The 12,979-nt window shown below is 35.1% G+C and overlaps 2 protein-coding genes across 5 annotated transcripts; both read left to right on the forward strand.

The window, feature by feature from the left end:
- Positions 1-29: 29 nt before the first annotated feature.
- On the forward strand, positions 30-3,893 carry LOC133861802 (glycosyltransferase BC10-like). The gene is made up of 10 exons (XM_062297613.1): positions 30-314; positions 521-637; positions 768-868; positions 1,395-1,466; positions 1,587-1,668; positions 2,425-2,505; positions 2,715-2,771; positions 2,873-2,956; positions 3,231-3,377; positions 3,533-3,893. Exons 1-10 carry the CDS (start codon positions 45-47, stop codon positions 3,755-3,757), a joined length of 1,236 nt encoding a protein of 411 aa, XP_062153597.1. The 5' UTR covers positions 30-44; the 3' UTR covers positions 3,758-3,893.
- A 1,121-nt stretch (positions 3,894-5,014) lies between these two features.
- On the forward strand, positions 5,015-12,049 carry LOC133861160 (condensin complex subunit 2). Of its 4 annotated transcripts, none has more exons than XM_062296883.1 (14): positions 5,017-5,372; positions 5,805-5,906; positions 6,574-6,691; positions 7,015-7,088; positions 7,163-7,223; positions 7,309-7,509; positions 7,606-7,892; positions 8,009-8,150; positions 8,249-8,505; positions 8,600-8,630; positions 8,776-8,915; positions 9,235-9,345; positions 11,205-11,397; positions 11,563-12,049. In XM_062296883.1, the coding sequence occupies exons 1-14, from the start codon at positions 5,112-5,114 to the stop codon at positions 11,574-11,576; spliced, it is 1,992 nt and encodes a 663-aa protein (XP_062152867.1). In that variant the 5' UTR covers positions 5,017-5,111; the 3' UTR covers positions 11,577-12,049. The 4 variants fall into 4 exon arrangements, with proteins under 4 accessions (XP_062152868.1, XP_062152865.1, XP_062152867.1 ...); XM_062296882.1 differs by having other exon boundaries at positions 5,018-5,372; positions 11,560-12,042; XM_062296884.1 differs by lacking the exon at positions 11,563-12,049 and having other exon boundaries at positions 5,015-5,372; positions 8,255-8,505; positions 11,205-11,417.
- The last annotated feature ends 930 nt before the right edge of the window (positions 12,050-12,979 follow it).

A 12,979-nucleotide genomic window follows, 5' to 3' on the forward strand; every position in this document is an offset into this window, starting at 1 on the left:
ACACACACACACACAGCATTGAAGGGGAGGAGGACTGATCAGCCATGACAAAGAAGAAAGCATCATCATCACCCATACGCCACGTCGTGAGGCTTTTCTCAAGGCTCACGATCTTTCTATGTGTCCTGCTTTGTCTGTTGGCTTTTCTCATGCTGCACCACTCTCAGTCCAAGCTCCAAACACCAATCTTTCCTTCTCCAACCACTCGTAGATTACGTGATGATCATCACTTTGAAGGCCCTTCAAAGATTGCCTTTCTCTTCCTTGTTCGCCGAGACCTTCCTCTTGATTTTCTCTGGGGTGCCTTCTTCAAGGTCTCTAACATATAACAGCTATAAATATTGACATGGATCTCTAGAAAAAAAATTGTTATTTCAAGGAAACGCCGTAATGGGTTGTGATTATTTTAACTGCTACAAGCATATACATATGAGATGCGAGTTTCAGAAAAATCATGTTAATTTATACACTCAGAGGTTTTGATATGTTTGTTGTGATCTGGGTTTTGTGAGCTTTACAGAATGGAGATGAAGCCAAGTTCTCTATTTATATTCATTCGGAGCCCGGTTTTGTGTTTGATGAGACGACAGCAAGTTCAGCATTCTTTTATGGCCGACAGTTAAAAAATAGCATTCAGGTATATATATGGCATAATCTCTTCTTTTCTTTCCTGCATTTTCTTGGCATCCAAACGGAATGAGTCATGTGGAATGAGTTTGTTCCAAAATATGCTCATACTTAAATAGATTTGTATATTCATATGGCAGGTAGTATGGGGAGAATTAAGTATGATAGAGGCAGAACGGTTATTACTTGATAAAGCTCTTGATGATCCAGCCAACCAGAGATTTGTTCTTCTCTCTGATAGGTTGATTCTTAAATCACCACTTTTTTTTCCTCCCGAAAGCTTAAACTAATAGGAATTGGTAAATTTAATTATTTAATTAATATTTTAACACTCTTCTCACGTGTGGGTTTAAATTCCTACAAGGAAGGCCCAACACGTAAAATATTTAACTGAAATTGGAAGTGAAGTATAAAGTTAGGGTTCGAATTCATGACCTCTAACTTTGATATCATGTTAAATCACTATTTATTTCAAAAGTTTAAGCTGATAGGAATTGTGAATTTTATCATTTAGTTAATATTCTAAAAATTCCAATTTTTTTAACTTCTGTGTTGGATGCAACTTTGCTAATGCTTCTGTTTTGTGCTTTGAGCTAAGCTCTTAATGTGGTTTCTGACCCGGTTTGCTGATTTTTTTTTCCCTTGTGAAACAACTAATCAGCTATATCATTTTTCTCTCTCTTTCTTTTGCTAATTGCATTTAGTTGATGGAAAATTGATATTTATCAGTTGCTAACTTTTGATTTCATAATTTGTTTGTTTTGCAGTTGTGTCCCTTTGTACAACTTTAGTTACATCTACAATAAGGTGATGTCTTCTCCAAAAAGTTTTGTGGACAGGTACTAAGAAGGGGTTTATGTCCACCATAACTAAGAATGAAATTCCTACCTTTGATGTTCCTTGCAAATATGGAAGAAAGACTAAATTAAGCTGAGTTTTATGTGACTCTGTGTTAATAGCTTTCTTGATGCCAAAGAACGTCGCTACAATCCCAAGATGTCGCCTACTATACCGGAGGAAAAATGGCGAAAAGGATCCCAGGTTTTATATCTTCCCTTATAATTTAGTTCTTACTTCTTACAATCCCATAAAGAGTTTCAATCTTGTCAGATGTAGTTCTACCTTTTGTATCAAAGCTGTACCTCAGAAAAGCTACTCCATTTAAGTCACTGAGTTGATTCAATCGCTCACAAACTGGTGGGGCAGCATTCTTTTAGCCCATTCCTTCACCTAATTTCTGATTCTGTTCTTAAAGTCTTCATTTCAAAGGAATGGTTTGACCTAGGGTCCGTTAGGATTCGTGGTTTCAAAATGTGCGACTTAAAAAATAATGATCTCAAAACGTGCGATTTGAAAACACGATTTTTAAAAACACTGGTACGCGTTTGATAAAATCATGATTTGGCATTTAAAATCACAGTTTACTCTTTGAAATCACGCGTTTTTAAAAACGTGACCCCTTTCTTGCCTGCAATTTAAAAACGTAGATTTTTCTACATTTTCAAATCACAATTTTTTAAAAATACTCCCGAACGATACACTTTCTATGATTTTGGTTAAAATTGCACTTTTGGCCTGCAAAGTCGTAGCCAAACGGACTCCTAGTCCAGGTACACTAGCTTAGGTGTTGTCTGGACTCTGCTACTGTGAACACAAACTGAAGTTTTGAAACTTGAGCCCATAACCCTTCATATCATCATAATTGTGTTTAGTTTACGATTGAACAAGCATTTTCTCTTTCTGGTTTTTGATTCCTATAACCAGTCTGCTATGAGATTTTGTTTATGATCATATCAGTGGATCACTTTGGTTAGAAGACACGCAGAAATTATCGTGGATGATGACATTATTTTTCCTGTCTTCAGGAAATTTTGCAAGGTATATGCAGGAAGACACCTTGTTGATCCTATTTCATATTATTTCAATCTGATAAAGTTGCACCCTATTGTCATCTTTAACAAAGCAATTATTAGTTGGTGATTAATTTCTCTGACATGGTTCTATATCTTCTTTATGATAACAATACAATTTCTAGCTAATTCATTTGCCATCAGTCATAACATATTTGTTGATCCTTCACTTTTCAGCGACGGCGGCGGCCACCTATAAACTCGATGAAGAGAAGGCAACTTCTAAACTTTCTTGTAAGTGAATGCTTGCAATTTTTAGATTGAAAACAAGATGATTCTACCTCATGCCTTTTAGAAGTGCACACAATTACAAACGCCCTCTTTTTGTGAAACAGGCCATTGATTTCAGATTTCTATTCCCATGGCTGAAGCACCACAACTGTATTCCAGATGAACATTACGTGCCGACATTACTTGCAGTAACAAATTCATTTCCTTCTATAATTATATCCAAATTCTTTGTAGTGTAGATTGTTATTACCAATTGTTTATTGGATAATGGTACTTACATATACATAGATAAACATTGTGTTCTCTGCATTTTCTCTAGTGTCCTTTATTGGGCATATAATATGGCTATTTCTAGGTATGCTTTGAGTTCAGATTATATTTCTTTCTTCTGGAATAATCAAGAATACAAATTTTCATTTTGGGAATTTCATTCAAACTTTGTTGCTTGTGTTTTATGATAAGATGAGAGGGCTTGAAGGCGAACTTGAAAGAAGAACATTGACCTACACCTCATGGAATCAGTCTGCAATGAGAGAGAAAAGAAGATCTTGGCACCCTATCACGTTCGATTATGCAGATGCAAACCCTCATAAAATCAAAGAAATAAAGGTGAATTCTCGTGCCAAATTCGGTCCAATTTTTACACACTTTTTAAGCTTAAGCCACAATGCATTAGAAGAAAAATTTTCCATACAAAAAGTTTGAAACTGCCTTTATGTAGACATCCTTGCAGTAGATTTGATGATGGCCATTTTTCCTGACAGGATATCAACCATGTCTACTATGAGTCCGAACACCGGACTGAATTCTGCAGAATCAATTCTAAACTTAGTCCGTGTTTCTTATTTGCAAGAAAGTTCACATGTCGAGCGGCCATCCGCCTTTCGAATGAAGGATTACTCAGTCCATACATTACTCATACAATATCAAATACAAGGCCATGGATGACCTCATTAAACTTGAAAAGAAAAGGTAACCAAGATATGTAACTCTTGCAGAATTGGGGAGTGGCATAGAAAATTTTACAGAATGTTACCTATTGTAGAGGTACCAAGCGGTTTCTTATGCCACAATGCTTGTGCTATAAATTTTGAGATCCAAAGAGAGCCAATGTTTTTTTATCAACATGGTGTCTTTTTGCTTTTGAACTGCATCTTATTTGTTCAACAACGAGGAGAAATTTTGTACGCACAGTTAACCATAAGATTATACTGTAATAATGTCCGAGTAAATCCTAAATACTTAAGATCAGTCATAGGATTCAATATGAACAGTATCTTATGGCTTATACTATTCACAAACAGTGAAGTATTGGGAGCCTGATATCCAAAGAATGTTGAAATGCAATATTGAAAATAAGATCCAAAATTTCAATGGTGGCATGAGCTTATTCATTTGTACTCCTAACATTTATTTTTATTAATTGTTTTGATCATCTTCAATGAATAAGCTCCACATCATCTTGGTACCCATCTCTTAATAAAAAGTTTGGTATTTTTAGCATTTCTCGTGTTTCTATTGCATGAGTGAAAGGTCCAGCGATACCATTACGTGTCATCCCTCCTCTAGAGTTCTTGAGGGTATGATATATCTTTTTTTGTGGGAAAATTACACTTTCTCCTGAATTACCAACTATTCTACCAACCCTTTTTAGTTACCCTTACCATTAAAATTTGTTGTTAATTTAGACGATCAACGCATCATGTGATGTATAAGATTCATTATACTTCATAAAAATTATGAAAATACAACTATGACCTTAAATTAAAAAATAAATAAATAAAATTTTAAAAATTCCATCCCATGTTTTTTTATAAAATTTTTTACTTAATGAAGGAGTGTTTTTGTCATGTTTACTATTTTCGTTATGATTTAACAGAAAATCCTGTACAACTGAAAGGGATTGGTAAAATGGCTTTCCACATTGCAATCTTTTGAAATTTGGGGGAATTTGTATGTTTGAGAATTGAATTTTCTGAAATCAGAATTTAATTATAATTTACTGTGCGAATTTCGAAGTTTGACTTTGTGAGATAAAATTTAAAATTTTTTTAAAAAGTTGAATAAAATATGATTTGTTTTTGAAAAAAAGTAGAGAAGAATAAAGAAGAATCTTGATTCAACCCTTTGGCCAAACACCACCTTAAAATGGCTTACCGTTTGCATTGTTAAAAGATACCAAACGGCATGTCGTCTAGACTTTGGAGCCTCCGCTCCCAAAATTCAAATTACAAACTTGAGGGCAAATCTCAGTTTCATTTCCTTCACTCTGACAAATCCAAAACCCAAGCCAGAGAGAGAGAGAGAGAGAAGAAGCTTGAATTTCTCGGTACAGTTGCTTAAATGGCCGAAACCCTAAGCCCGACCGCGAAGCAGAGGGTGCTCCCGCCGCGGATCCAGTCTCCGACCAGCCCCTTCCTCTTGGGCTCCAACAACGACCAGCTCGAGCGGGCCCAGGCCCGTGCCGCCCGCGCCGCCAAGGTCCGCCGCAAGTCCGTCGTCGCTCCACAACGCTGCGACGGAGATCCCGATGCCGACCCCTGCCTCGGCAAGCAGCAGATCCTCGATCTCTTCCGCAATTGCATCAAACTCGCCAGCGAAAATGTCCGTACAACTCTTCTCTCTCTCTTTCTATAAAACAATACCTGTTAATTTTGAAGTAGAAGTTTAATTTTCGTGGTAAATAGCCTGAGAGAGAGAAAGAACAAAGAAATTTAAAATTATTATGAGGAATTTTTTTTGAAGATAATCAAATAGTCTCTCTCTCTCTTTGAAATTATAATACCTGATTAATTTTTTAAATTGGAAGTTTAATTTTAGTGGACAATAACCACTGAAAGATAAAAAGAGAACAAATTGAACTTAACTATATGGATTTTTTTTTTTAATGAAAATCAAATAGTAAACAATTATGCTTTGTAGAATGCGAATTTCAAAAGAATTCTTTGTTTCTTTTTGTCTTTGACTCTTTTTCCTGCTTTGTTTGTAAATTTGTTGATTTCTTGGTTTATTATTATTATTTATTTTTGTGTGCAGAAAATTAATCAGAAGAACACGTGGGAGCTGAATTTGATAGACCATTTAACGGAGATTATAAAGGTTGAGGAAGAAGACGATTCTGAGACGAATTTTCAAAAGGTACTCAGCTCCGCTCTTTTGTTTTTGGGGGACAATGTGGTAGAAAATGTGGGTCTCTTTAGCAGCTGATTTCTGCAGAAAATAGTTCTTAAAAACTATTAGTTCGATTTGTTAAGACAAATATTGGAATAACAGTTGGACCTCAGATTCAATACGAAACAAAATTTGTGATTTGAGTGAAGGCAGGGTTGTTTTAGGCTTTCTAGGAATTTATGTAGGCACTATTATATTTCTAGTGTCATTCTTTATTTTAAAATAGTAGTTCGACCCTAAATGTTTGTAGTTTAATATATTTAAAGATAATTAATTGAGCTTTGGTCCAAATTGATTTGCAAGTGATGGTTAGATTTTTTGGGAGGCTTATGGTTCAGACGGTATTGTTGTAGATCGGTTTATTTGGACTGGTGGTGGGAGTAAAAATACCCATCACTTGATCATGTTTCTAATTTGAATAATTGACAGATACTATCTTTTTCTGGTTTCATTCTGTGAGTCTAATGCACGATTCTTGGCATGTTCCTAGATGCGTATGTGTAATGCATACAGTTCGTGGGTGTGAGTTACCTTTTGGTGATTGATTCTAAAACTGTTTTTGTGATATAGCATTCCCAACACTCTTTTGCACCTGTTATATGCTGCAAATATTAATCAGTAGTCATTTCTGTAGGCAAGTTGCACTCTTGAAGCTGGAGTTAAGATTTACTCTTTAAGGGTGGACTCAGTGCATTCAGAGGCTTATAAGGTTCTCAGTGGGATGAACAGAGCAGGCCAAGAAAATGAACAAGGTTGGGTTAGTTGGCCTTTTCGTTTGTTTTTTTTTTATTGAGACTTGTGGGTTGTAATAATTTAAAGGAACATTCAAATTGAGATATGTAACACTTATAAAAATTATATAGGGAATTAAATAAAATGATATTCTTGACCCTTTCAGATGGCAAAGTAATGTCTCTTTTGTAAATAACTCTTGCTATCAGATGTACGTTATGGACAGTAAGGATAATTACTTCATGTTGTGGGGTTATGCTGTTGACTTGAAGCACTACATTTCACCTTTGAATTTATGCCCTCTAAGTTTTGTTAGTCTTCTGACTCTGTCTTGTTATGTCAGATGCTACTGTGGAGGATGCCCATGTTGACAATGGACAAGAGGGAGGTCATTCCAAAAAAGATATAGAAAGAAAGGTTAATAATTCTCTTATCTATAGATTGGATTAATTTATGAAAATATATATACTAACCAAAGTTAACATGTGCAGTTGTCCCCTTTATCGACACTGGAATCATCTTTTGAGGTTCTCAATGTAAAGAAGTTCGATGGTGATACAAACATCCTATGATATCTGTGTTAATAGTGCGAGATATAAGATCCAGGTTGTAATGGAATTGCATTTGTTTTTTTCAGTTGCCTTTGCAGTGGATCCACTTTATCATCAAACGTCTGCACAATTTGATGAAGGTGGAGCCAAGGGTCTTTTACTGAATAATCTTGGAGTATATGGTGGATGTCGAGTGCTCTTTGATTCACTTGAAGTACCGGGAAAGTGCATGTCATGTGAAAATCAGTATGATAAATCAGATACAATTGATCTTTCTTTTGCCAGAGGTGTGTTGCTTTTGGTAATATATGGTGTTTTTGGCCATCCCTATGTAATAGGAAAATTCAGTTCCAATAACAGCCATGTTATTGTTCTTTTTACAGATTATGTTGAACAGATGGTATTGAATATGCGAACAAAGAATGAAATTTCGCCAAGTCTGAGAGATATAATCAATCAATTTGATGAAGATAATAGAAGGCCAACAGACTTTTATTCCTCTGTCGAGAAATCAGCAGAGGAAGTTGATGCATCTTACAAGAATGAACTTGATTCTGATGGTGATGCATTTGAGAACTGTGGGACCTGGAGTTATGATCATGATGACCATACAAGTGTGGTTGATGAGGGTCCCATTTGTGCAGATCCAACTTATCCAAGTTATGATGAGGTTTTTGTTAAAGACTCCCCTTAGATTTGGTTTTGCCTGTCATTTTGATTTTTCTCTTTATTATTTAAGAAAATAAAGAATGATGGTGTTTGATGATATCTTGCCAAATTTTGTAGGAACATGAACCTTTTTCTTTCCATGAACCTGATATGGATGACAAAGTTGAGAAAATTGATGGTTATCTCTTCTTAAATCTGGGATTTACTAAACAAAATGCTTGGGCAGGTCCTGATCATTGGAAGTATCAGAAAGCTAAAGGTAGGTTTCGGGAGACTAGTGGTAGGTTCCATCATTAATCAACTTATTCATTTTGGTGGCATTTTTTATGGTTTTCTTACGTGGAATCCATTTTGAAGGTTCAGAGGATGATCCTGCTACAAAAAATGTGTCACCAGTAACAACCAAGCGGCCAAGAAATAAGAAACAAGCAGAAGTTGATATTGATTTTACAAAAGCCTTGGATGAAGAAATGCCAGATATCTTTGCTCCTCCAAAAAATCCCAAGTCGTTAATGCTGCCTGCAAATAGAGCTCCTTGTAATACAAAACTTCCTGAAGATTGTCATTATCAACCAGAAGATCTTGTCAAGTTATTTCTTCTCCCTAATGTTAAGGTAATACTTTTTGCTAATCATATAACTACAATATGTTTTTTTGTTAGCTTTTATTTTCTTTTTAATGTGGTTGAATGCTTTAACTTGGCTGCAGTGCCTTGGGGTGAGGGGAAGAAAGTGCTCAGGTAAAATTTTCTGTCATAGTCAATGAGTATTTTATTCATTGTGTATTTTGTTTTGTTGTCTTGTATTTCCCTTCAATATGATATGTACACATGATATTTAGAATCAATTTATGGTGTGCATCATTCAACATTCGTATATTCTCAGATAAGTCAAGGCAACAAGCTGATGATTCTGGGCCACTGCCATCCTGGGATGATGAGAGTGCATTTGGTGGCCAATATGATGATGGAAATGTCTATAGTGATGTAGACGACTCCAGCACACTTGTTTCTCAACCTCGCCAGGTCGGTTTCATACTTTTTCATCTGAGAATGCTTTTGTTTTAGCCCCTCCATTTGTACGAGTCTGGACCTTTGAGTTAAGACTCCCTATGAATTGGAATCATGGTGGTTTTAGAACCTTGATTTCCATATTCCTGTTTTTAGGTTTGCAATGATATTATGCCTTCTATTGTACGTATGTATAAATTGCTTTGAAAGAACATACATATTTGCTATTATTTTCAGTATATAATTCAAATGGTTAGGTTTAATAGAACAAGCATGTACTGGGAATATTTGCAGTAGGAGCTTATGCTTTGCTTCCTTTATCTAAACAATACAGGTCAATAAAATTGAAGTCCAGTATGACAAAACTTCTAAGCAAGTTGATGTCCAAGCACTAAAAGAAACTCTGTGGGACCATATACAAGAATCTCCTATAATGTCTCCACAGGTATGGTAATATTTGTGTTTTTTTTTTTTGGCAAATTGCAATGTCTTTATATCATATAGGATGTTCCTTGTACTTCTTATAAATTATTTAAAGCATAGAAATGGCTTGATTTGGGATTTATTTACAAATTGACATATCAAGTCCTGTAACGGGACAATTTAGGGTAGGTTCTTAGAGGGAACTTGAGCCTCCTTGAAACGTAAGTTTGGGAATAATACTCTTTGATAACTTTATATTTATGATCACTAACGTTTAAATAAACGTTTGCATTGCAGCCATAATCAAAAGATAACAATACTTGAATAAACAATAAACTCATCCTAATAGCAAGAATATAACTGAGAAGATAACAACTAAATCATAATAACAATAGATCAATGCTAAGTCTAGATAACAAATGATAAGTCTTTTAGTCCTATTGAGCCACGAAGTGCTGCACCCACGATGATGCTGGAAGTCCAAGTCCCAATATGCCACGATAGTGTAGTTCTGAACGTCTTTTACTCCAAGCAAGCCACGACAGTTACTTGCATCCCACTTTCATCTTATTCCTTCAAGTCATCAAGCCACGACAATTGCATTTCATTTTATCCTCCGCAGCTCCACTCAATCTCTGTGCCTGCAACGTGTTGTTGGAGACTTCTTCTTTTGCGTGAGCTTTATCGGTTGTATCATATTGCATGATTTATTGTTTAAATTGCGTGCCAATGCTGTAGTTAAAATTTTTCTCAGAACTTCTCTAATAACTAGTAGTGCCTAATGATCTTGACTCTTCAGTTTCTATTGCTACTAAAGCAAAAAAAAAAAAAATGGTTGTTACTGGGACTGGCCCACCTCTTATCACATCTTCTCAACATCACACTAGATAGATACTATAGCCATGGATTATAATTCATTTTCAAGATGCCTTGTTGGGGAAGTAGCACACATAAGACTAAATCTTGTGCTAGTTTGATCTATGTGCTATCAGCAATCTAAAGTGTACAAGAAACAAAAGAACACTGAAAAGATTACAGAAGGCATTAAATGAATGAAAGTTGAAATGATGAAGCTTATGCATATGGAAATCATAAGAATGACAAAGAGGTGGAGCTTGAAAGGTAAAGGTACTTAAAATAGAATCTGATAACAGTCCATTTGGTATTCTCCATAAGCCTCTTTGTATGAGTTTACCTTAGCTATTTCTTGAAATAAGGCTTGTTAGAGTAGATAACTTTTTTATTTTATTTTTTATTTTTATTTTTTATTTTCTTTGATGCGAAATTCCATAATATTGTCCATGGAGGATGTAATGAGATTCTTTTCTTTTTCTGGATTGAATTACTATTAAATTTGTAACAAATGAGGCAGAGTTACGTGTACTCAATGTCCACAACCATTCTTGCTACTCTCCTTTTAGGCAAAGATATAAATCTAGAACCTTCATAAATCTCAAACTATTCCTTTAACACTTCAGCCAAAGCCTTGAATTCACTTGTTAGCTATTATAAAGATGACAGAAGTTATATTAAATTAAATTAATTTATCATGCAAGAGCTGCAAAAATAGCTATTTTTTATTTTTTATGAGTAATTTAATCTTATTAGAAAGCGCAGAGGGTAGCAATCCAAATAAACAAGAAGTATATATGAGAGACACCCAACTAGGGAGAAGAAACCCATTAAGTTTGCTGCCAAAACATCTTTCTCTTATAGCATGCACCAGTTGAAAAATATTAGACGCTGTTATCTTTCACATTTTTCCAAGTTGCTTTGCATCTGCCTTTTTAATTGCATTGTCTTGTTGTGCCAATAGGATGTCAAATCTATCTGTTATTTTCAAAGGTAAATTCTAAATACATATATTTCTATATTGGAAAGGGTCGAGAAGAAGCAGTATCATTCAGGCAAGTCTTGGCCAGCTTTCCTAATGACTGCACAGCAGCTGGAACTATTAACGATATCTCCCCACATTTGTGTTTTATATGCCTATTACATTTGGCTAACGAGCATGGGCTGAGCATTCATGGCTGCGCCAATTTGGATGATCTCAGTATACATTTCCCTCATAATGGTACGTGTACAAGTCAATGATCTAGAGTCTTATCTCACCCGTTGTTTATGGTACTCTGCTGTGGAAAATGTGTGCTAATTCTAACTCCTATATGCCTACTGCATTTAGCTATTCAGCATGGGCTTACCATTAATTGTTGTTGTTCTTCTTTCAATCCATTAGCAGTGCTGCCGCATTAATTGGTTGCACCAACTTGGATGGTCTCAGTGTATGCCGTCCTCATTATGGTATGCACACATATGTGAGATGGTCTGTAGGCTGTAGCTCACTCTAGCCTATACTTTCTTGTATTCTACGATGAAAAAATGTCAGCAACTCACTGATCCAGGTACTAATCTTTCACATATCTTGAATTTTTAAGGTATGTAGACTTCATTAATCTGTCCTGCTTTTCTGTCATAATATGGCAAGAATGCAAAAGCGTCCTGTAGATTTCACAATTTTTTTTTTTTTTGAAAAAGAAAAACCCACAACGTATTCTCTGAAATCTTAATCTCTCTTGTTTCCAGAGCTATACTGATCGGCTGGACAAAGTAAAAATTGTTCAGAGATATGGTGTCTTTGGTAAAAACTGCATCATTGATTCCCTTTTTGTTTATCTGATCGTTGATCAATTTGATAAAAATCTGATGCAATGACACTATTAAAACAAAAGCCCCAACAATGCAACAAGGAGTAGACGGCTCGTTTTAGAGTCCTGATGCTAACATGCTACGGTTTTCTACAAGCAGCTTGTTATCACGACAGCTAATCCCACTAGATGACTAGAACAAATTACCTTAATTAATAATCTTAATTATTGATTTTTTATTTTATTTTTTATTTTAAAGGAGAAGAAAATCACCCTAAATCATATTATGGTAGTGAGAGTACAACACAGCGCATACTGATCCATCATCCATATGTCAGAAATAATACAATAACACGTGGTGGAATGCCTGGGAGGTTTTTGTTTTTATTACATGGATTTCTTTCAATGTAATCCAATAAGGTTTTGCCAGCGTCAGATCCAGGATAAGGTTTTAAAAAAATCAATTTTGTCCGGATTGGAAATTTTTTAATTTAGCATTGTAGACATCTAGGATTCGACGACACCTTTCCTCTTTTTATTTTTTTATTTTCATTTTTTTTTCAGTCTTGAGTTTATATCTTAACTTTATAATATAATCTTTTATTTCCACACACGAGGGGTCGACATCAATTTTGTGGCCATGGTAGTTCCTAGCAAAATATCTTCATAGCAGCCAAATTTGACCAAATATTGCAATGATCCATTTCCTTTTAGGTCTAGTTATTGGCATGATCGTTAGAATCGGCTGTGTCAAAACTTTTGAATCTTTCGGTTTATTTGGATTCATTGCGCAAATTGCTTTGAATTGATAGATTTTTTTTTTTTTTTTTTTTTTTTTTTTTATTTTTAAAAGCAAATATTGTACTCAAAACAAAGAAAACGGGAAGGGGAGAAAAAAATAGAAGGTTTAAGGAGGGGTTGATATTACTTAATGGAACTACAGAAATAGGAAGAAGAGAGAATATGGTAAGGATACAAATTTCCTTCAAATCGATCTTTAAAAGCGACACA

The sequence above is a fragment of the Alnus glutinosa genome, chromosome 2 (genome assembly GCF_958979055.1).
Source record: "Alnus glutinosa chromosome 2, dhAlnGlut1.1, whole genome shotgun sequence".
Taxonomy (NCBI): Eukaryota; Viridiplantae; Streptophyta; class Magnoliopsida; order Fagales; family Betulaceae; genus Alnus; species Alnus glutinosa.

Excerpts from the sequence above, each read along its gene's own strand:
- LOC133861802 (XM_062297613.1), top strand. The coding sequence starts at position 45 with ATGACAAAGAAGAAAGCATCATCATCACCCATACGCCACGTCGTGAGG. Across the intron at positions 2,506-2,714 it reads TCTTCAGGAAATTTTGCAAG|CGACGGCGGCGGCCACCTAT; the intron begins GTATATGCAGGA and ends TTCACTTTTCAG. Across the intron at positions 3,378-3,532 it reads ATAAAATCAAAGAAATAAAG|GATATCAACCATGTCTACTA; the intron begins GTGAATTCTCGT and ends TTTTCCTGACAG.
- LOC133861160 (XM_062296881.1), top strand. The coding sequence starts at position 5,112 with ATGGCCGAAACCCTAAGCCCGACCGCGAAGCAGAGGGTGCTCCCGCCG. Across the intron at positions 7,510-7,605 it reads TGATCTTTCTTTTGCCAGAG|ATTATGTTGAACAGATGGTA; the intron begins GTGTGTTGCTTT and ends TTCTTTTTACAG. Across the intron at positions 8,506-8,599 it reads TTCTTCTCCCTAATGTTAAG|TGCCTTGGGGTGAGGGGAAG; the intron begins GTAATACTTTTT and ends ACTTGGCTGCAG.